Source organism: Pelobates fuscus, chromosome 3 (genome assembly GCF_036172605.1).
Source record: "Pelobates fuscus isolate aPelFus1 chromosome 3, aPelFus1.pri, whole genome shotgun sequence".
Lineage (NCBI taxonomy): Eukaryota > Metazoa > Chordata > Amphibia > Anura > Pelobatidae > Pelobates > Pelobates fuscus.
The window spans coordinates 18,374,666-18,395,156 of NC_086319.1; the positions used below are offsets into that span (position 1 = coordinate 18,374,666).

At 50.8% G+C, this 20,491-nt stretch overlaps 1 protein-coding gene across 1 annotated transcript in view; it reads left to right on the forward strand.

Annotated features, from left to right (window-relative positions):
• The first annotated feature begins 1,213 nt into the window (after positions 1 to 1,213).
• The window catches only part of TBC1D22A (TBC1 domain family member 22A), a 504,456-nt gene continuing 485,178 nt past the window's right edge, over positions 1,214 to 20,491 (forward strand). The window contains exon 1 of the mRNA XM_063446790.1: positions 1,214 to 1,424. Coding sequence (XP_063302860.1) covers positions 1,363 to 1,424 — 62 coding nt within the window. The 5' untranslated portion in view covers positions 1,214 to 1,362. The remainder of the gene's footprint in view (positions 1,425 to 20,491) is intronic.

The window sequence follows — 20,491 nt, forward strand, 5'->3', positions numbered from 1 at the left end:
TGGGAGTTCCAAACAAGATCGTTCACCATGTAGATCCACCCATGAGGAATAGACGACCAGCCCAGATCAACACACAACTCTGGAGTAAAGCACTAGAAGTCAACAATCTCTGAGAGCCTTCAATCCAGAGAAGTGAATGCATTGCTGATACCACCTTTTCTAAACTATTTTTCCTACTACTCTTTGGGTCCCTGATATAATCACCACTAAAACAGGCAGTGCTGGATCAGAGGTAAGGTGAGTATTTTTCAAAGTTTTACAGAATACATCATGTATCTCTGTCAGATAGTTGGGAGGGGGATGGGAAGACCTGTGATACTCTGAAGCTCTCAGTGTATAGTTCAAAAGTTATGTATTGATTTTATGTGCCATGTTTTCTTTTCTTTTTATACAACTTTCTGTTGAGTGGGGTTACATGGCTTTCTGCCTTACAGGGTGGGCGATTTACCTGTGCTGGGAGGGGGATGGGAACAAATCCTGTGGCCCTAGGTGCATCGTTCAAAAGTTATTTATTGTTTTTGTTTGTGTCAGTGTGTGTTTTCAGTCTATAGAGCTTTCCGCTATCGGAGGCTATATGATTCCCCCCCCTGAATTACCGGGTGGTCTATTCACCTGCGTTGGGAGGGGGGCACTGGGATAATCTAAAGTAGGGCCAGCCCTTGTTTAACTTTTTTTGATGACTGGCATTACATGGCTTAGTGCCTGATTTGACGGGTGGGAGATTCATCTCCGTTGGGAGGGGGATGGTTGCAAACTCTGAAGCCCAAGGTGCGTAGTTCAAAAGTTATGTTTTTTTTTGGCTTTTTTTGCTGATAAATATTTTTTCATTTCTTTGCCTTAACAGGGAAACCTTATGGAGAGTTAGCAAAGTGAATAACATTTTTTTTATTGTGAAATACATTTTTTTTTGTAATGGGCAGTTCTCTGTACAATGCCAAATTCATGGACTAAACCCCAGAGAGTTGCCATATGCAGAGTAACCAACAACATGGCGGCTTCTTTCTACCACGGCGACAGGTTTGGTGGGGGACGCACGCACGCACTGACGCACGCTCGTTTCCTACGTACGTTTCCTACGTACGCTCAGTGACAGACCGGGCAAGGCCAGGAATCCGCGCGTCACTACATCAGCCGCCAGCCTCAACTACTGGCAAAAGTTTGTTGACTTCCGCACGGCTTACTGTCCTCACTTCTGATTGGTCCGCCTCCCTCACCCTGCCCAGGCGTCCAATGGCGGCGTCGCTTCTTCCTTGGACACAATATGGCGGCTCCCAGTCCTCCAGTGGGAAGGCTAGTCGGCTGAATTAAGCGGCTGGTTTGGGTCGGTTGGAGTACCCCGGGGGCCGGGGATGTGCTGCGGGGATGTCGAACGACGCAGGCAGAAAGCAGTTCTGGAAGAGGAACGTGTCCAAAGTGCCGGGGAGGTGGGTGACCGGGGGAGCTGGGGGGGAGAGGAGAGCTGGGCTGGGGGGAGCTGAGCTGGGCTGGGGAGGAGAGCTGTGCTGGGGGAGGGAGAGCTGTGCTGGGGGAGGGAGAGCTGTGCTGGGGGAGGGAGAGCTGTGCTGGGGGAGGGAGAGCTGGGCTGGGGGAGGGAGAGCTGGGCTGGGGGAGGGAGAGCTGGGCTGGGGGAGGGAGAGCTGGGCTGGGGGAGGGAGAGCTGGGCTGGGGGAGAGCTGGGCTGGGGGGGGGGGGGAGAGCTGGGCTGGGGGGGGGGGAGAGCTGGGCTGGGGGGGGGGGAGAGCTGGGCTGGGGGGGGGGGGAGAGCTGGGCTGGGGGGGGGGAGAGCTTAGCTGGGCTGGGGGGGGGAGAGCTTAGCTGGGCTGGGGGGGGGAGAGCTTAGCTGGGCTGGGGGGGGGAGAGCTTAGCTGGGCTGGGGGGGGGAGAGCTTAGCTGGGCTGGGGGGGGAGAGCTTAGCTGGGCTGGGGGGGGGAGAGCTTAGCTGGGCTGGGGGGGGAGAGCTTAGCTGGGCTGGGGGGGGAGAGCTTAGCTGGGCTGGGGGGGGAGAGCTTAGCTGGGCTGGGGGGGGAGAGCTTAGCTGGGCTGGGGGGGGAGAGCTTAGCTGGGCTGGGGGGGGAGAGCTTAGCTGGGCTGGGGGGGGAGAGCTTAGCTGGGCTGGGGGGGGAGAGCTTAGCTGGGCTGGGGGGGGAGAGCTTAGCTGGGCTGGGGGGGGAGAGCTTAGCTGGGCTGGGGGGGGAGAGCTTAGCTGGGCTGGGGGGGGAGAGCTTAGCTGGGCTGGGGGGGGAGAGCTTAGCTGGGCTGGGGGGGGAGAGCTTAGCTGGGCTGGGGGGGGAGAGCTTAGCTGGGCTGGGGGGGGAGAGCTTAGCTGGGCTGGGGGGGGAGAGCTTAGCTGGGCTGGGGGGGGGAGAGCTTAGCTGGGCTGGGCGGGGAGAGCTTAGCTGGGCTGGGCGGGGAGAGCTTAGCTGGGCTGGGGGGGGAGAGCTTAGCTGGGCTGGGGGGGGAGAGCTTAGCTGGGCTGGGGGGGGAGAGCTTAGCTGGGCTGGGGGGGGAGAGCTTAGCTGGGCTGGGGGGGGAGAGCTTAGCTGGGCTGGGGGGGGAGAGCTTAGCTGGGCTGGGGGGGAGAGCTTAGCTGGGCTGGGGGGGGAGAGCTTAGCTGGGCTGCGGGGGGGAGCTTAGCTGGGCTGCGGGGGGGAGCTTAGCTGGGCTGCGGGGGGGAGCTTAGCTGGGCTGCGGGGGGGAGCTTAGCTGGGCTGGGGGGGGAGAGCTTAGCTGGGCTGGGGGGGGGAGGGGGGGGAGAGCTGGGCTGGGGGGGGAGAGCTTAGCTGGGCTGGGGGGGAGCTGGGCTGGGCGGGGGGGGAGCTGGGCTGGGCGGGGGGGGAGAGCTTAGCTGGGCTGGGGGGGGAGAGCTTAGCTGGGCTGGGGGGGGGAGAGCTTAGCTGGGCTGGGGGGGGAGAGCTTAGCTGGGCTGGGGGGGGAGAGCTGGGCTGGGGGGGGAGAGCTGGGCTGGGGGGGGGAGAGCTTAGCTGGGCTGGGGGGAGAGCTTAGCTGGGCTGGGGGGAGAGCTTAGCTGGGCTGGGGGGGGAGAGCTGGGCTGGGGGGGGAGAGCTGGGCTGGGGGGGGGGAGAGCTGGGCTGGGGGGGGGAGAGCTTAGCTGGGCTGGGGGAGAGCTTAGCTGGGCTGGGGGGGAGCTGGGCTGGGGGGGGGCTGGGCTGCGGGGGGGAGCTTAGCTGGGCTGGGGGGGAGCTGGGCTGCGGGGGGGGAGCTTAGCTGGGCTGGGGGGGAGCTGGGCTGCGGGGGGGGAGCTTAGCTGGGCTGGGGGGAGCTTAGCTGGGCTGGGGGGAGCTTAGCTGGGCTGGGGGGGAGCTGGGCTGCGGGGGGGGAGCTTAGCTGGGCTGGGGGGGGAGAGCTTAGCTGGGTTGGGGGGGGGAGAGCTTAGCTGGGCTGGGGGGGAGCTTAGCTGGGCTGGGGGGGAGCTTAGCTGGGCTGGGGGGGAGCTTAGCTGGGCTGGGGGGAGCTTAGCTGGGCTGGGGGGAGCTTAGCTGGGCTGCGGGGGGGGAGCTTAGCTGGGCTGCGGGGGGGGAGCTTAGCTGGGCTGCGGGGGGGGAGCTTAGCTGGGCTGCGGGGGGGGAGCTTAGCTGGGCTGGGGGGAGCTGGGCTGCGGGGGGGGAGCTTAGCTGGGCTGCGGGGGGGAGCTTAGCTGGGCTGGGGGGGAGCTTAGCTGGGCTAGGGGGGGAGAGCTTAGCTGGGGGGGGAGCTTAGCTGGGCTGGGGGGGGAGAGCTTAGCTGGGCTGGGGGGGGGAGGGGGGGGAGAGCTGGGCTGGGGGAGGGAGAGCTGGGCTGGGCTGGGGGAGAGCTGGGCTGGGCTGGGGGAGAGCTGGGCTGGGCTGGGGGAGAGCTGGGCTGGGGGAGGGAGAGCTGGGCTGGGCTGGGGGAGAGCTGGGCTGGGGGAGGGAGAGCTGGGCTGGGCTGGGGGAGAGCTGGGCTGGGGGGGGAGAGCTTGGCTAGGCTGGGGGAGAGCTGGGCTGGGGGGGAGAGCTTAGCTGGGCTGGGGGGGGGAGAGCTTAGCTGGGCTGGGGGGGAGCTGGGCTGGGGGGTGGAGAGCTTAGCTGGGCTGGGGGGGAGAGCTTAGCTGGGCTGGGGGGGGAGCTGGGCTGGGGGGGGAGCTGGGCTGGGGGGGGAGCTGGGCTGGGGGGGGAGAGCTTAGCTGGGCTGGGGGGGGAGAGCTTAGCTGGGCTGGGGGGGAGCTTAGCTGGGCTGGGGGGGGGAGCTTAGCTGGGCTGGGGGGGGAGAGCTTAGCTGGGCTGGGGGGGGAGAGCTTAGCTGGGCTGGGGGGGGAGAGCTTAGCTTGGCTGGGGGGGAGCTTAGCTGGGCTGGGGGGGGAGAGCTTAGCTGGGCTGGGGGGGGAGAGCTTAGCTGGGCTGGGGGGGGGGAGAGCTTAGCTGGGCTGGGGGGGGAGAGCTTAGCTGGGCTGGGGGGGGGAGAGCTTAGCTTAGCTGGGCTGGGGGGGGAGCTGGGCTGGGGGGGGAGCTGGGCTGGGGGGGGAGAGCTTAGCTGGGCTGGGGGGGAGAGCTTAGCTGGGCTGGGGGAGAGCTTAGCTGGGCTGGGGGGGGGAGAGCTTAGCTGGGCTGGGGGGGGGGGGGAGAGCTTAGCTGGGCTGGGGGGGGAGAGCTTAGCTGGGCTGGGGGGGGAGAGCTTAGCTGGGCTGGGGGGGGGGAGCTTAGCTGGGCTGGGGGGGAGAGCTTAGCTGGGCTGGGGGGGAGCTTAGCTGGGCTGAGGGGGGGAGCTTAGCTGGGCTGCGGGGGGAGAGCTTAGCTGGGCTGGGGGGGGAGAGCTTAGCTGGGCTGGGGGGGGAGAGCTTAGCTTGGCTGGGGGGGAGCTTAGCTGGGCTGGGGGGGGAGCTTAGCTGGGCTGGGGGGGGGAGAGCTTAGCTGGGCTGGGGGGGGGGAGCTTAGCTGGGCTGGGGGGGAGAGCTTAGCTGGGCTGAGGGGGAGCTTAGCTGGGCTGAGGGGGGGAGCTTAGCTGGGCTGGGGGGGGAGAGCTTAGCTGGGCTGGGGGGGGAGAGCTTAGCTGGGCTGGGGGGGGAGAGCTTAGCTTGGCTGGGGGGGAGCTTAGCTGGGCTGGGGGGGGAGCTTAGCTGGGCTGGGGGGGGGAGAGCTTAGCTGGGCTGGGGGGGGGGAGAGCTTAGCTGGGCTGGGGGGGGGAGAGCTTAGCTGGGCTGGGGGGGGGAGAGCTTAGCTGGGCTGGGGGGGGGGAGAGCTTAGCTGGGCTGGGGGGGGGAGAGCTTAGCTGGGCTGGGGGGGGAGAGCTTAGCTGGGCTGGGGGGGGAGAGCTTAGCTGGGCTGGGGGGGGAGAGCTTAGCTGGGCTGGGGGGGGGAGAGCTTAGCTGGGCTGGGGGGGGGGAGAGCTTAGCTGGGCTGGGGGGGAGAGCTTAGCTGGGCTGGGGGGGGGGAGCTTAGCTGGGCTGGGGGGGGGGAGCTTAGCTGGGCTGGGGGGGAGCTGGGCTGGGGGGGAGAGCTTAGCTGGGCTGGGGGGGGAGAGCTTAGCTGGGCTGGGGGGGGAGAGCTTAGCTGGGCTGGGGGGGGGGAGAGCTTAGCTGGGCTGGGGGGGGGGAGAGCTTAGCTGGGCTGGGGGGGAGCTGGGCTGGGGGGGAGCTGGGCTGGGGGGGGGAGCTTAGCTGGGCTGGGGGGAGCTTAGCTGGGCTGGGGGGAGCTTAGCTGGGCTGGGGGGGGAGAGCTTAGCTGGGCTGGGGGGAGCTTAGCTGGGCTGGGGGGAGCTGGGCTGGGGGGGGGAGAGCTTGGCTGGGGGGGGGGAGAGCTTAGCTGGGCTGGGGGGGGAGAGCTTAGCTGGGCTGGGGGGGGGAGAGCTTAGCTGGGCTGGGGGGGGGAGAGCTTAGCTGGGCTGGGGGGGGGAGAGCTGGGCTGGGGGGGGGAGGGCTGAGCTGGGCTGGGGGGGAGAGCTGGGCTGGGGGGGGGGAGAGCTTAGCTGGGCTGGGGGGGGGAGAGCTTAGCTGGGCTGGGGGGGGAGAGCTTAGCTGGGCTGGGGGGGGGAGAGCTTAGCTGGGCTGGGAGGGGGAGAGCTTAGCTGGGCTGGGGGGGGAGAGCTTAGCTGGGCTGGGGGGGGGGAGAGCTTAGCTGGGCTGGGGGGGGGAGAGCTTAGCTGGGCTGGGGGGGGAGAGCTTAGCTGGGCTGGGGGGGAGAGCTTGGCTGGGGGGGAGAGCTTAGCTGGGCTGGGGGGGGAGAGCTTAGCTGGGCTGGGGGGGGAGAGCTTAGCTGGGCTGGGGGGGGAGAGCTTAGCTGGGCTGGGGGGGGAGCTTAGCTGGGCTGGGGGGGGAGAGCTTAGCTGGGCTGGGGGGGGAGAGCTTAGCTGGGCTGGGGGGGGAGAGCTTAGCTGGGCTGGGGGGGGAGAGCTTAGCTGGGCTGGGGGGGGAGAGCTTAGCTGGGCTGGGGGGGGAGAGCTTAGCTGGGCTGGGGGGGGAGAGCTTAGCTGGGCTGGGGGGGGAGAGCTGGGCTGGGGGGGAGAGCTTAGCTGGGCTGGGGGGGGAGAGCTTAGCTGGGCTGGGGGGGGAGAGCTTAGCTGGGCTGGGGGGGGAGAGCTTAGCTGGGCTGGGGGGGGAGAGCTTAGCTGGGCTGGGGGGGGAGAGCTTAGCTGGGCTGGGGGGGGAGCTTAGCTGGGCTGGGGGGGAGCTTAGCTGGGCTGGGGGGGGGAGCTTAGCTGGGCTGGGGGGGGGGAGCTTAGCTGGGCTGGGGGGGGGGAGCTTAGCTGGGCTGGGGGGGAGCTTAGCTGGGCTGGGGGGGGAGCTTAGCTGGGCTGGGGGGGAGAGCTGGGGGGAGAGCTGGGCGGGAGAGCTGGGCTGGGGGGGAGAGCTGGGCGGGAGAGCTGGGGTGGGGTGGGGGAGCTGGGCGGGAGAGCTGGGGTGGGGCGGGAGAGCTGGGGTGGGGGAGCTGGGCGGGAGGGCTGGGGTGGGGGGGCTGGGCGGGGGAGCTGGGCTGGGGAGGGGAGGGCTGGGGGGGAGAGCTTAGCTGGGCTCGGGGGAGAGCTGGGTTAGAGCTGGGCTGGGGGGAGAGCTGGGCTGTGGGGGCTGGGGTGAGCTGAGCTAGGGGGGGAGCTAGGTTAGAGAGCTGTCAGTCCTGGAGGGAGCAGTCTGACAACTTTCACTTTTACATTTATGTGAACATTCTCTCTGTATAGCCTGGAAACTGGTTGAGCTGGGATACTGGGGGTATTGAACCTGGCATACAGGGGGTGTTAATCCTGGGTGTCCAATAACCATGTTTAAAACAGTCTGCTTTCACCAACAAAACAAGAATATTTTCTTATAAAAATATGACATAACTAAAAGCTAACTGTGGGTATTTTTTTTTAGATACATTCTATGCCAGAGTTTTAAATGGAACCTTGTTTAACCATGCACGGTATTTTGAGGGCACATACAGCACAATGGAAGTTATGCTTGAGTAAACATCCATTTGTACAGTTCATTCGAAACGCATGAGTCTACTGGGCTGGGGGGAGCTGAGCTGGTCTGAGGGTATTGATCCTGGGATACAGGGGGTATTGATCCTGGGATACAGGGGGTATTGATCCTGGGATACAGGGGGTATTGATCCTGGGATACAGGGGGTATTGATCCTGGGATTCAGGGGGTATTGATCCTGGGATACAGGGGGTATTGATCCTGGGATTCAGGGGGTATTGATCCTGGGATTCAGGGGGTATTGATCCTGGGATACAGGGGGTATTGATCCTGGGATACAGGGGGTGTTGACCCTGGGGGTGTTGACCCTGGGGAAAAAGGGGTGTGTTGATCCTGGGAAAAAGGGGGTTGTTGATCCTGGGATACATGGACATGGGGTGTTGATCCTGGGATATATAGGGATTTTAATCCTAGGGGTATTGTTCCTGAGATACATGGCTATTAATCTTGGAATATGTAGCTACTAATCATGGGGTACATGGCTATTAATCTTGTCACAGAGACAGGGGTTGGGGTGTTTTGATAAGTAGTACTTGCATTGCCCCAGCACCTTTTTTGTCAATCTGTATTGGGGTTTTTAAAGCTACATTCAGTAACAAATGTGAATTAAAGGGACACTATCTAAGGCTGGTGAAGGATTATTGAAGTTGTAGTTATAGAAGAGCTGTGGAGTTGCCTTCTGGTCCTGCCTGACCTGTAATGTATCCCATTGAAGTGCCAGGTGTTCATTAAAGATCAACAGTTACTTCTTTAAAAGTTACCGTTTTTTTATTTTGAATACTGCACGCACCATAACCACTAAAGCGCACAGCGTTTATGCTGCTTAAAGTGTTCCTTTAAAGCACTATAACCACTTCATCTCATTAATTCAGTGTTAAACTGTTTTTTTTTTTTTTTGAACAATTTCAAACTAAAGGTTCCTCGCCATCCACATCCCTGCCTCTTCACAGAGGTATGACTAAGGGAGCAATCATATACTTAATTTTATCCTACCAGCAGTGCCTCTTGAAATAGGATAAAAGCAGTCAGCCAGTCAAAGCTGCCCATTGCTGCTAAGGTTAGTGCTTCCTTATAAGATCAAGCAGCACAGATGGGACAAGCTGCTAGAGACTCCTATTACTCTTTAAATATGGCTTAGCACTAGGTTGAAGGATTGCACAGTGGGACCACAGACACTAAAACCACTTCAATGAGATGAAGCAGTTACAGTGCCTACTATGTCACTTTAATCTCTTAACCCAGTAAATGCTTTAAAAGTGTTTTATAGGGTAAGGAGTGCAGAGGCGTTAAGTATAAATAAAAACACTTCCAGAACACTTTCAGGTGTGGGCAGTGTCCATGCCCTATGATTTGTTGGGTTGAGCTCATGTCGACTCAGTCATGCGTTTGCAATGAACTGTACAAATGGATGTGTACTCAGGCATAACTTCCATTGTGCTGTATGTGCCCTCAATATACCTTGCATGGTTAAACAAGGTTCCATTTAAAACTCTGGCATAGAATGTATCTAAAAAAACATACCCACATAGTTAGCTTTTAGTTACCGTATGTCATATTTTTATAAGAAAATATTCTGGTTTTGTTGGTGAAAGCAGACTGTTTAAACATGGTTATCACAGTTCTTTATCTATCCTAGTTGGATTGTAACAATTTAGTTAGGAGTAAAAAATGTGTTTACTAAGATCTTACCATTAAGTTGTGACTTTGTTTTGTGAAGAACTGACATTCTGCATTGTTGTAATGAACAAATCATCTGACTGCTTTTTTAACCCCTTAAGGACCAAACTTCTGGAATAAAAGGGAATCATGACATGTCACACATGTCATGTGTCCTTAAGGGGTTAAATGCTGGTGGCATGCATGTGATTTAAATGCAATTGGAACAAAAATGTATTTTGATATATTGCATTATCTAATCTGTTAGCAACTGCGCACAAAGCTTTTTTTTGTTTGCTCTCATTGCTATTTCAAAATGCCTCTGCCTAGTAGGCGCATTGTGAGTGGGATACGAGGGGGGTGGAAACAAACGAAACGGACTATTAGCAGTTCAGTTTAGCTCAGTTTTCTCTGTAAGTTCACAGAAAAGGGGAAGATCATTCTTTTCTCTCGACATAAAGTCAAACTGGATTTTAGGATTAGACATGGTTAGTTAGAAATGGCATCAAAATATGACTATGGTCACTTTAACACAAGCAATCAAAGATTGATGTAAAAATAGGGCATATCTCCCATTTGATCCTATGAGTTCCCTAAAAACGTGGCAAAGGTATACATGTGTGGGGTATTGTTATACATGGGAGATGCAGTAGAATGCAAATCCAGGGTCTTTGAAGTAGTAGGACCACAGCAACCAACTATGGCACTCTATCCAATTTAAAGCCCAATAGGGAAAAGGATGGGAAACATTCATACAAAAGGCTCCCTAAAATAAATGTAAGCTGCAAATGGCCTCTTGCACTCAGTCAAGTTAATTAAGCAAAAAGTACAAGTAGCCAGAAAATGCAAAACATTTCTGGTTATTTGCTGTGTGCATAGTGGCCACTGTTGTCTTTGAACTATTGAAACACTTAAGGCCTGTCAAATTCGCCATATTATTTCTATATGTATATGGGAAAAAATATATATGAATAAACTCTAAATAAACGCTAAATTTGGCAGAAATCTGACGATGAAACGACCAAGAGAAAATTCTCATGATGGCTCATATGAAATTGCCCAAGTTGTCTTCATTTGTATATATTATGCTGTGAATAGAGTAAAGTGTTTTTTGGGTTACTATACTGTCCCAAAAACTGATCTGGGCCCAGTAACTGAAATGGTGAAAATGGAAATTGACAGATTTAAGGAAGTTATAGGGTGAAATTACAAAGGTGTACATAGTTTTAGTGCTGTACTCTGATACAAATCTGGAACTTTTACAGTATTGGGACACATACAGTTTATGAAATTTTAACAGTTTGTGAGAAATAATGCAACAAAGAAATTGTAGGTTTTTGTTGTACTAAATGTGTTGAAATTATATCAAAACCGTCCCCCCCCACAATTTTTAACCTTTTTTTTTTCTCCCTATATGTAATGTTGTGCTACTTATGATTAGTGTATGAAAAGAAAACCCTATCTGGTTACACACTGGATCTAAAGGAGAGTGTAATTCTTATAGCAGTTCACATGATAATTCACTGATGCACATCTCTGCACTGGTGAGCTATATATAAATTGGATTTAAGGTTCTGCTCTCTAAACATTGAACTTATTTAGTAGGTTTATGGTGTTTGTCAACAATTAAAAAGTTCCAGTTGGTTATACTTGCCAATCAGTCATTCACTTCCTGGTGTAGTCATAGATGTGTATCAGTTGCTTGCAAAATGTCATGTTATAAGGTGATTAACCCCTTAAGGACCAAAGTTCTGGAATAAAAGAGAATCATGACATGTCACACATGTCATGTGTCCTTAAGGGGTTAAACAGTCTGTGGTATACTGTTGTTGGGATTCAGTTTATGGTTCAGTTCTGTTCTCTTGTATAGGAAGCTCAGCGCAGTTAAATGGGGGGCTTTTCTGGAAAATAACTTTTTTTTACTAATACAGTTACAATTCTTATTTGGAGAGTTTACAAATTAAAGGGACACTATAGTCACCCAGACTACTTCAGCTCAATGAAGTGGTCTGGGTGCCAGGTCCCTCAGGTTTTAACCCTTCACATGTAAACATAGCAGTTTCAGAGAAACTGCTATATTTACATTTCAGGGTTAATCCAACCTCTAGTGACTGTCTTCCTGACAGCTGCTCGAGGCGCTTCGGCGACTCTGGATGCGAAATTCGCATCCAGCGTGCAGAATGTCTGTAGGAAAGCATTCCGCTCCACTCGGGAGCTGACGTCGGCGCATTCCGCTCATGCCCATTCCGCGCCACTCGGGAGCTGACGTCGGCGCATTCCGCTCATGCCCATTCCGCTCCACTCGGGAGCTGACGTCGGCAGGGGAGCAGAGGTCCCCTCCTCCCCTGGCGCTGGATTAAGGTCAGCTGCTGAAGGGGTGTTAACCCCTTCAGCGCCAAGCGAGGGGGACCCTGAGGGTAAGGGTCCCCCAAGGATGACATTGTGTCAGGAAAACGGGTTAGTTTTCCTGACACAATAGTGATCTTTTAAATAAAAAATAAATAAAATATAAATATATATATATATATATATATATATATATATATATGTGTGTGTGTAATGATAGAAAAGGAGCATGCTAATAGATATTGGAACCTATATAAATAGCCATGTAATTTACAGAAGATCTGTTTATAGATTTATAAATCACATTTACCTCTTTATAATGACCCTTCTATCTGTGATACACCACAGGCATGTGTACTCGGATTTCTGCTTTCCAAGATGCTGAATTTGTCAGCGTTCTTGTACGTTCGTCATTTGATGCTATTCACTTGCCGCGTTTGCAGCCCCACTCACACTGGATCATTTCATTGTTTGCTTCTGAGTTCCCGGAATATTCCACAGACTGTCGTCGACCCGTCCATATCCCTTTAGTGTGAAATATATTGTGGCTCTGGTAAATTGTCCTCCTCCGGTGTGAGCCAATATGTTCCCCAAGTATTCTACATGTGACATTGACTCAACGCTTTCCTACGGGATCCCCCATTGTAAGTAGTGAATATGTTTTAGAATGGTGTGCAACGGCACTCTTGGCAAGAAAGGCTGAGTGTAGGTTCCAACAATAATTCAGCATATTTCTGATATTCAGTATCGGTCTTGTAGTTTACTGATTAACACAGATAGCTTACTCGTATATATCAGTCATCACACACTGTCTTCCACATCTGGAAACTCCAGCTACCAACCACATTGTGGCCTTGGTGAATAATCTACTATAACGTACTGGGCTTACTGCCTGAGAGTGCTAGGCGTGTGATGGCTGTCAGTGATCACAGCATGTACTAGCTGTCTGAAAGTGATTGCTGTCAGCATGTTCAGTTAATGCCAGATTTGTGCAGAAATTGTGTACAGAAAATAGGCATCTGTTATCGGCAATCTGCCCGAAAGGCTACCGATAACCTGCATTGGCTCTGGAAAAATAAATGTGGGTTGATTCCTATGCTTGGCATCACAATAGTCAGCTGAAATCGGTATTTCTCTATGAGTGGTCTATTTACCATGGGATTTATAACATTCCTGCAGGGATCTTTCAGTGCAACCTGACCTATTTTTTTGTTTCTTTTATAAAAAAAATTTGAGTCTGTTTTTGTCAGTGTAGTCAAAAATGGTTAGCCAAAAAATAAAGCTAAATGCTGCTACCTTAGTGTTTTAGTTCCCTCTTCGTTATTTGACTTAATGTACTGTACATTGATATGAATAGGGTCTGTGTTTGCACACCTTTTAAAAATAAACCGGCACAATCAGGGTTACTCTTCGTGTATGGTTACTGAATGCCTTCTTGCGCTATTTAGATAATTTGAAGAACACTCAGGGTACCACAAACAATGTAGTAAGCTGTAATCCTAAAGATGCTGAGTGTGTTACTTAATATCAAAGCAAGCTTTAAGGTAGACCTCCCTACATACCTGTTTTTTCTCTAAAACAAACGTGTTAAATGTATTCATTTGGTCCACACATTGTACAGTGCAGAAAAACAGGTAGACTTTTTATAAACAAATCATAATTTCTGCATTTGTAGTTTAAACTGGTAAACTGCTTTTGTGAAGCCTATGAGCTCTTGGGGATCCATATCTAATCTGTTGCATATTATTTATTAAATAACCCTAAAATACTAAAATCTTTACTATAGTAATCACTTGACGAGTACCCCACTATGGCCTTGATTTGAAAGATAGGTTTGCCTTCTTTAAAACAATGGTTAAGGGAGTCTGTAGCTGCTTCTATACGTTTATAGTGAGTGTTGCCTGCTTTAATGTTAGATGATCGTCATTGCTGTGCTAACCACCTGCCACAGTACCCCAAATTTATCTTTATGATCCCAATTCAATCATTCCCTCGATTTGACTTTTATTTTGCAAACATACAGCTTCGTGCAGTAAGGCTGTACCCCATACCCTTTAGTAAAAACTATGAAAAATATGTTTTACTGAAATTCTTATTAGAACTGGAGAAAAAAAGAAGTTGAGACCCATTCCCTGATGGGAGTGTCAGCAGATGGGTTGAAAGGGACAAACGTTTTGACATCTTTGTCAGAATTATTCCAGTTTCCTTGAAGGATCACCAATGGAAGGCTGAACTCATGCAAAAAGACTGACTGTGACATCATACCCGGGTGGAGAAACGTACTCCTCAGAACCAAATAGAAGATAAAGAGCATCATGGAACGCAGGCCAGGAATTGGCAGGAATCTTTACATGGAAAGTCTACTCCAGCCTTCTCCTCTTTAAGACTGAATATGGGGGAATGAAAATCCTGTTGCATCAAGTTTAAAGATTGAGGGCGTCTGGGATACATTCTCTCAGCAATGGTGCCATGGGCAGATGCTCCTTATGATTTACAAGGATCCTGTGAAACATCTGTGGCATTGTACAGACTAGAAAGCAGTCAATTTGAAGTACTGGGAGGTAACAAAGTTTGCATTTTCTATTTGTACCTTACTTGAAATCATCGCTTACAAATTACATGCTACGTGATGGAATGGGACTGGCTGGCCAAGGGAATGTAGTGGAGTGACTAGCTGGCTGGTGACAAGTGAAGGAGCGTGTTTAACCCCTTAAGGACACATGACATGTGTGACATGTCATGATTCCCTTTTATTCCATTGGAAGATGCCGTTCACCTAAAGTGTGGTACCGGCATCCCCCACCTAATGGTGCAGAGTAGCAAAAAGGAACTGTCCGCCTCCCATTTATAGGATGGCCTTTGCCTGAAGCATGATGACCTCTATCCACTGCCCAGGAATAAAGAGAGAAATGACCAGTAGCCCTGCCTCCCAACTTCTGTCGCTTACACCTTTCTGCCAACCAAGAAGAGGCAGGCTCAGGGGTGCCACAGAATGGCTGGTTCTGCCTTTAAGACAGCGAGGGAGCCCACATGGTTCAAAAGATATTGTTGTGGCAACTTCGTAGTGACCTTCGAAAGAACAGCACTCCCTACCTTGGCATTCTTCCCTCTTCACCTAATGCAAACAACTATGCTGTTGCCACAGTGGAGACCACTAATGTAATCTATGTTTGGAGAGGCAGAGGAGGCCATGCTGTTGGAAGAAGCAACCCCACTGTTACCGTTCTGAAAGTGGATATCACCACCCACCAGTCATGATTCCTATCTTTCACTGTTGGGAAAATAACATGGAATTCAAATGTCTTACATGTGCATGTTTGACTTTACAAAAAAAAAAAAAAAAAAAAAAAAAAAAAAAAAAAAGAGGGGGGGGGGGGGGGGGATTTGGAAAGATGAGTTTATGAGATGCATCTAGGCTGTGTGCTATCACCAGGAATTGTATCCAAATCTATCATTCCTAATCTTAATGGGCACTGCTGACTGTTATGGCATTTATATTCTTGTTTGTTATATGCTTAAAACATAAAGAGTTTAACAAATTGTATAAGTATAAATAAGCATAGATTGTGTGTGTTTATTTTTTTCTTTCTCACGCATCTACATATTTCAGCTCTGAGTTATGTGCTGTGTTGGTATATTTCAATATCTATCTATACACAACATACATAAGTAAGAACTTGATTTTATCATTTTTAGAATGAAGTAAAAACAAGTATAGTCAAACAGGTTGTTTAGGGCGATTAAAGCAAGAACAAGTATAATAAATGAAGCGTTTAATGCGGTTGTTTTTGGGTTGATGTGATAAAAACATAAATTTAAATCTGTATCAATAAAAAAAACACTTTTAAACCACAGACTCAAAAACTTTGACCTCCATGAGCGTGCACCAACAGTGTGCCTGACCTGTAGAACCTCTCTGCCCTTTATCTATCTTAAGGCTACACCTCCTCTTCCTCCTCCTGGATAAATAGTGAAAGATTATACACAGTTGTAATCTGTCAAATTATACCAGGTCCCCACCAGTGTCATACAGTAATGATTTAAATATTTAGTATTTACTATTCCCTTATATCTAACAAATATGTATTTGTGAAGTGTGGGAAAAAATAAGATTTAAAAGTAGAAATCCACTCCTTTTGATCCAGTAATGGGACTCCTCCATCATTGTATAAACAAGGTTTCTATTTCTCTTCTTAAAGGAACACTATAAGATCAGGAACAGAACCTATAGTGTTAAAATCACTATTTAGCACCTCTGGCCACATCTTGCCTCCTTAAAAAGAGGTCAAAACTCCCCTTATTTCCAGTGCAGTTCAGGTCTGTCGGTGCTGGTTACACCCCCAATCCGCCTCCTTGGTTGGCATTATTGATCTCCGTCAAGGAGGCGGGTGGGCGGGAGAGGAGCTAAATGCCGCCCCAACCAATTAGTATCTCCTCAGTGATGCATTGCATAAATGCTCTCTATGAGAAAAGTTCAGTGTCTCCATGCAGTGTGTGATTACTTAAAGGCTATCTTTTGGAGGGGACCATAAATCTGAGGTTTTAGATAGTAATGTCACTTTAAATATAACTTTCATAGAGCGGATATATTATATACATTGCGAGTTCATCAAGAACTATCATTTAAAGGACCACTCGTTTTCCTGGCACTATAGTGCCCTGAGGGTGCCCCCACCCTCAGGGTCTCCCTCCCGCCGGGCTCTGGAGTGAGGAAGGGGTTAAACACTTACCTTTCTCCAGCGCCGCGCGGGGAGCTTTCCTCCTCTTCCTCGCGACGTCATCGGCTGAATGTGCATGCGCGGCAGGAGCCGTGCGCGCATTCAGCCGGTCTCATAGGAAAGCATTATCAATGCTTTCCTATAGACGCTGGCGTCTTCTCACTGTGATTTTCACAGTGAGACGCCCGCAAGCGCCTCTAGTGGCTGTCAATGAGACAGCCACTAGAGCAGTGATGGCGAACCTTTTTGAGCCCGAGTGCCCAAACCGCAATACATGCCAACTTTTTTTTCCTTAAAGTGCCAACACGGCAATTAAGATCCGAAGGAGCACCGAAATGCTAGGTTCCCAAAGGAGGGAACTAGAGTGTGTCTGCAGGACTCAATAGGGGGTAACCCTTGTATATATACAAAAAATAGAAAGGATTAGGCGTGTTCCCTAACTTGACAAGCTTCGGGAGCGCCAGGAGGGGGAGTACTGCAGCTGTTGTACTGCTTTAAATAATGGTCTAAAATATTTTAATCGAGGGTATCATTAAAAATATGATCCCAAACGAAAAAATAAATGAACAAATAAAACTTAATGTACCGCCACCATTATAAACACACTGGGGTGGGTCTGTACACTAAATTAGTAACATACACTGAACCTGGTGCTGTAGCAGGGATAATCCAGTTGCTAGTGTTAAGTTATGCACTAGAGACTTGTATCCCTCAGCATCAGACTGTAGAGAAACCTATTTATGAGGAGAAAATAGGTGACCTGATCCCCAGCAACCACTGCTGGGGAACACAATATCCCTGTATAGCTAGAGGGACACAGAGTTGCCGCCTGTCCTGCTAAGGATACAATGTTATACCCCAACAATAGGGCTAACTGAGTGGTTGCAGTGGATTGCTCCAATTACAGAGCGGACTCCATGAGCTTGCTGCAGGAAGGAAAGATAACTCATCCTATAACAGCCCAAATCATACCAAAGGCTGACAGGACTAACTCGCTGCAGTGCTTGCCCTTTCTATATGAGGAGCTATGGTGAGACCGCTGTGGAAGGAAAAAGATTTCTACACTGTTCAGTAAACAGTTACTGATATTAGAACGCTCTAACGTCGGTTAGCCAAGGCATCGACCCACTACCCTCACCCAATGATCACATCAATACGTGCTGGTGAATTAAAAGAAAAGGTAACGACCTAACGTCCGTTTCGGCGCTGCTCAAGCGCCTTTGTCAAAGGTGAACCGGCTCCTGTGCCTTACTGGGTTTAAATACCCAGACCGGCAGTGTAAGTGACCAATCACGGCGCTGGGCGTGTCATGCCCCTTAGCGCCAAAATACCTTTGTGCTCGACCTATTGAGATTTATTCTCACACATAACTTTTTCATCTTCCAAAGTAAATATTACCATCAGGTGCAGGGGACTGCGATGGGGACATCTTGTGCCCCATCGTACGCCAACCTGCACCTGGGATGGTGGGAGAGTGAGAAGGTATTCACTGAGCAAAACACCGAATTTACTGACTGTATCTATTTGTGGAAAAGGTACATAGACGACATCCTCATTGTTTGGACAGGTACCCAATCACACTTTGAGACCTTTGTTGAGAACCTCAACAGGAACAATCTGAATCTCCGACTCACTATGGAGTTTGGAGACCAGGCACTCAACTTTTTGGACTGCTCATTCAGGATAACTACGGACCGGGCGATTGAAACCACCTTATACCGCAAACCCACCTCTACCAATAGCATGTTAAGATGGGAGAGCCACCACCCCACTCCACTCAAAAGAGGGATTCCGGTGGGCCAGTATCTCCGATTGAGGAGAAATTGCTCGAGTATCGAGGATTTCAAACTAAAAGCAACTGAATTGAGACTTAGATTCAAACAAAGAGGATATCCAAATCGCTGCCTAAAGCATGCCTACCAACGGGCACTCAACAGTACTCGCGATGATCTACTTAAGGATGAGCCCAAACAGGACTCAAAGAAACTTATCAGATGTGTAGCTAACTATGATGCTGGATGGAATGAGGTAAAGAAAGTAATGGGTCATTTTTGGCCTCTCTTGACACAAGATCCGCATCTGAAGGACACCATCTCCACTAAGGTGTCTATTACAGCGAAAAGAGGCAAAAATATAAAAGAGATGCTTGTACCCAGTTACCTCTCCACCCCTAAAAAAACAAACTCCACATGGTTGACCGTACACGGCACGTACCAATGTGGGAAATGTGTTGCATGTACATACATAGCCAAAGGGTCAAAAACCCTTACCAACCATAACAACTCGAGATTCGAGATTCCCATAAAACAGTTCTTTAACTGTAATACCCAGGGAATGGTCTACTTACTCACGTGTAAGTGTGGCATGAAATATGTGGGCAAAACTATACGCCCATTTAAGCGACGCATTATGGAACATGTCCACTCAGTAACATCTAACAGAGACACGTCAGTAGCCAGACATATTAGAACCAACCACATGGACACCCCTAAATGTATTAAGTTTGCGGGAATAGAAAAAATCCAACTGGGCAAAAGGGGGGGAAGATCTAGACCAGACCCTTAAAAGAAGGGAATGTTATTGGATTTACAAATTCGACACATTAGCCCCCAAAGGCCTCAATGAAGGCTTTACCTTAACCCATTTATTGATTGATGACTACCCCACTGTGTATATATGTATATAGATTTGTGTTGTCCAGTCTTTAACTTAGGCCTCTTTTGTCAACAGATATTTCTTGCTGTACAAGTGAAGAGTGATTCACCGGATACCTATGTGCCGGCATTCTGAGTGACCGCCCATCACCCATTCCACCACACCTCCAGTTCTGGTTAAACCCAGACACCTCCAGATCCTGGTTGGGTCCCTTAGGAATATAAGTGATTATTTATCTTTACCGTAGGATCCTTCCCACCCTGTATGTTACATGGCAACATCTGTTCGCATCCCATCTTGTATGGGTTAGAAGTCTGCCAATACCATTCACAGGGTTCAGCAACACGCAGGTCTACTATAATTACAGTGCCCACCACGGCACAAATCCAATGAGGAATAAGAGAGCCGTACTCTTTCTCATTCCCCTTATTGTAGCATGATCTCTGCTATAAACCAGAAAGGGTGTTTGCAACCCTACATTCCGTAAATCCAATACAGGATTCTTCGGTACACGTAATGTGATTGGCTTTAGCCTCCACTGACTATGGGTTTGCAACCCATGATTCCGTGTATTTAGGGGGTTAAACCAGACTGTGGAGGTGGCATAAAGGGTTAAACCGTTCACACATGGGGGAGGAGCTTTCCTTCAGTCAGCCGATGACTGACACTCTCCCTACGTCCGTAGACCCGCCCCACTGACACCCACGTGGGCGGAAACACGGACCAATGATGGACCACACGGAATTTTGGCGCTAAGGGGCATGACACGCCCAGCGCCGGGATTGGTCACTTACACTGCCGGTCTGGGTATTTAAACCCAGTAAGGCACAGGAGCCGGTTCACCTTTGACAAAGGCGCTTGAGCAGCGCCGAAACGGACGTTAGGTCGTTACCTTTTCTTTTAATTCACCAGCACGTATTGATGTGATCATTGGGTGAGGGTAGTGGGTCGATGCCTTGGCTAACCGATGTTAGAGCGTTCTAATATCAGTAACTGTTTACTGAACAGTGTAGAAATCTTTTTCCTTCCACAGCGGTCTCACCATAGCTCCTCATATAGAAAGGGCAAGCACTGCAGCGAGTTAGTCCTGTCAGCCTTTGGTATGATTTGGGCTGTTATAGGATGAGTTATCTTTCCTTCCTGCAGCAAGCTCATGGAGTCCGCTCTGTAATTGGAGCAATCCACTGCAACCACTCAGTTAGCCCTATTGTTGGGGTATAACATTGTATCCTTAGCAGGACAGGCGGCAACTCTGTGTCCCTCTAGCTATACAGGGATATTGTGTTCCCCAGCAGTGGTTGCTGGGGATCAGGTCACCTATTTTCTCCTCATAAATAGGTTTCTCTACAGTCTGATGCTGAGGGATACAAGTCTCTAGTGCATAACTTAACACTAGCAACTGGATTATCCCTGCTACAGCACCAGGTTCAGTGTATGTTACTAATTTAGTGTACAGACCCACCCCAGTGTGTTTATAATGGTGGCGGTACATTAAGTTTTATTTGTTCATTTATTTTTTCATTTGGGATCATATTTTTAATGATACCCTCGATTAAAATATTTTAGACCATTATTTAAAGCAGTACAACAGCTGCAGTACTCCCCCTCCTGGCGCTCCCGAAGCTTGTCAAGCTAGGGAACACGCCTAATCCTTTCTAACACGGCAATTAAACCTGAATACTGA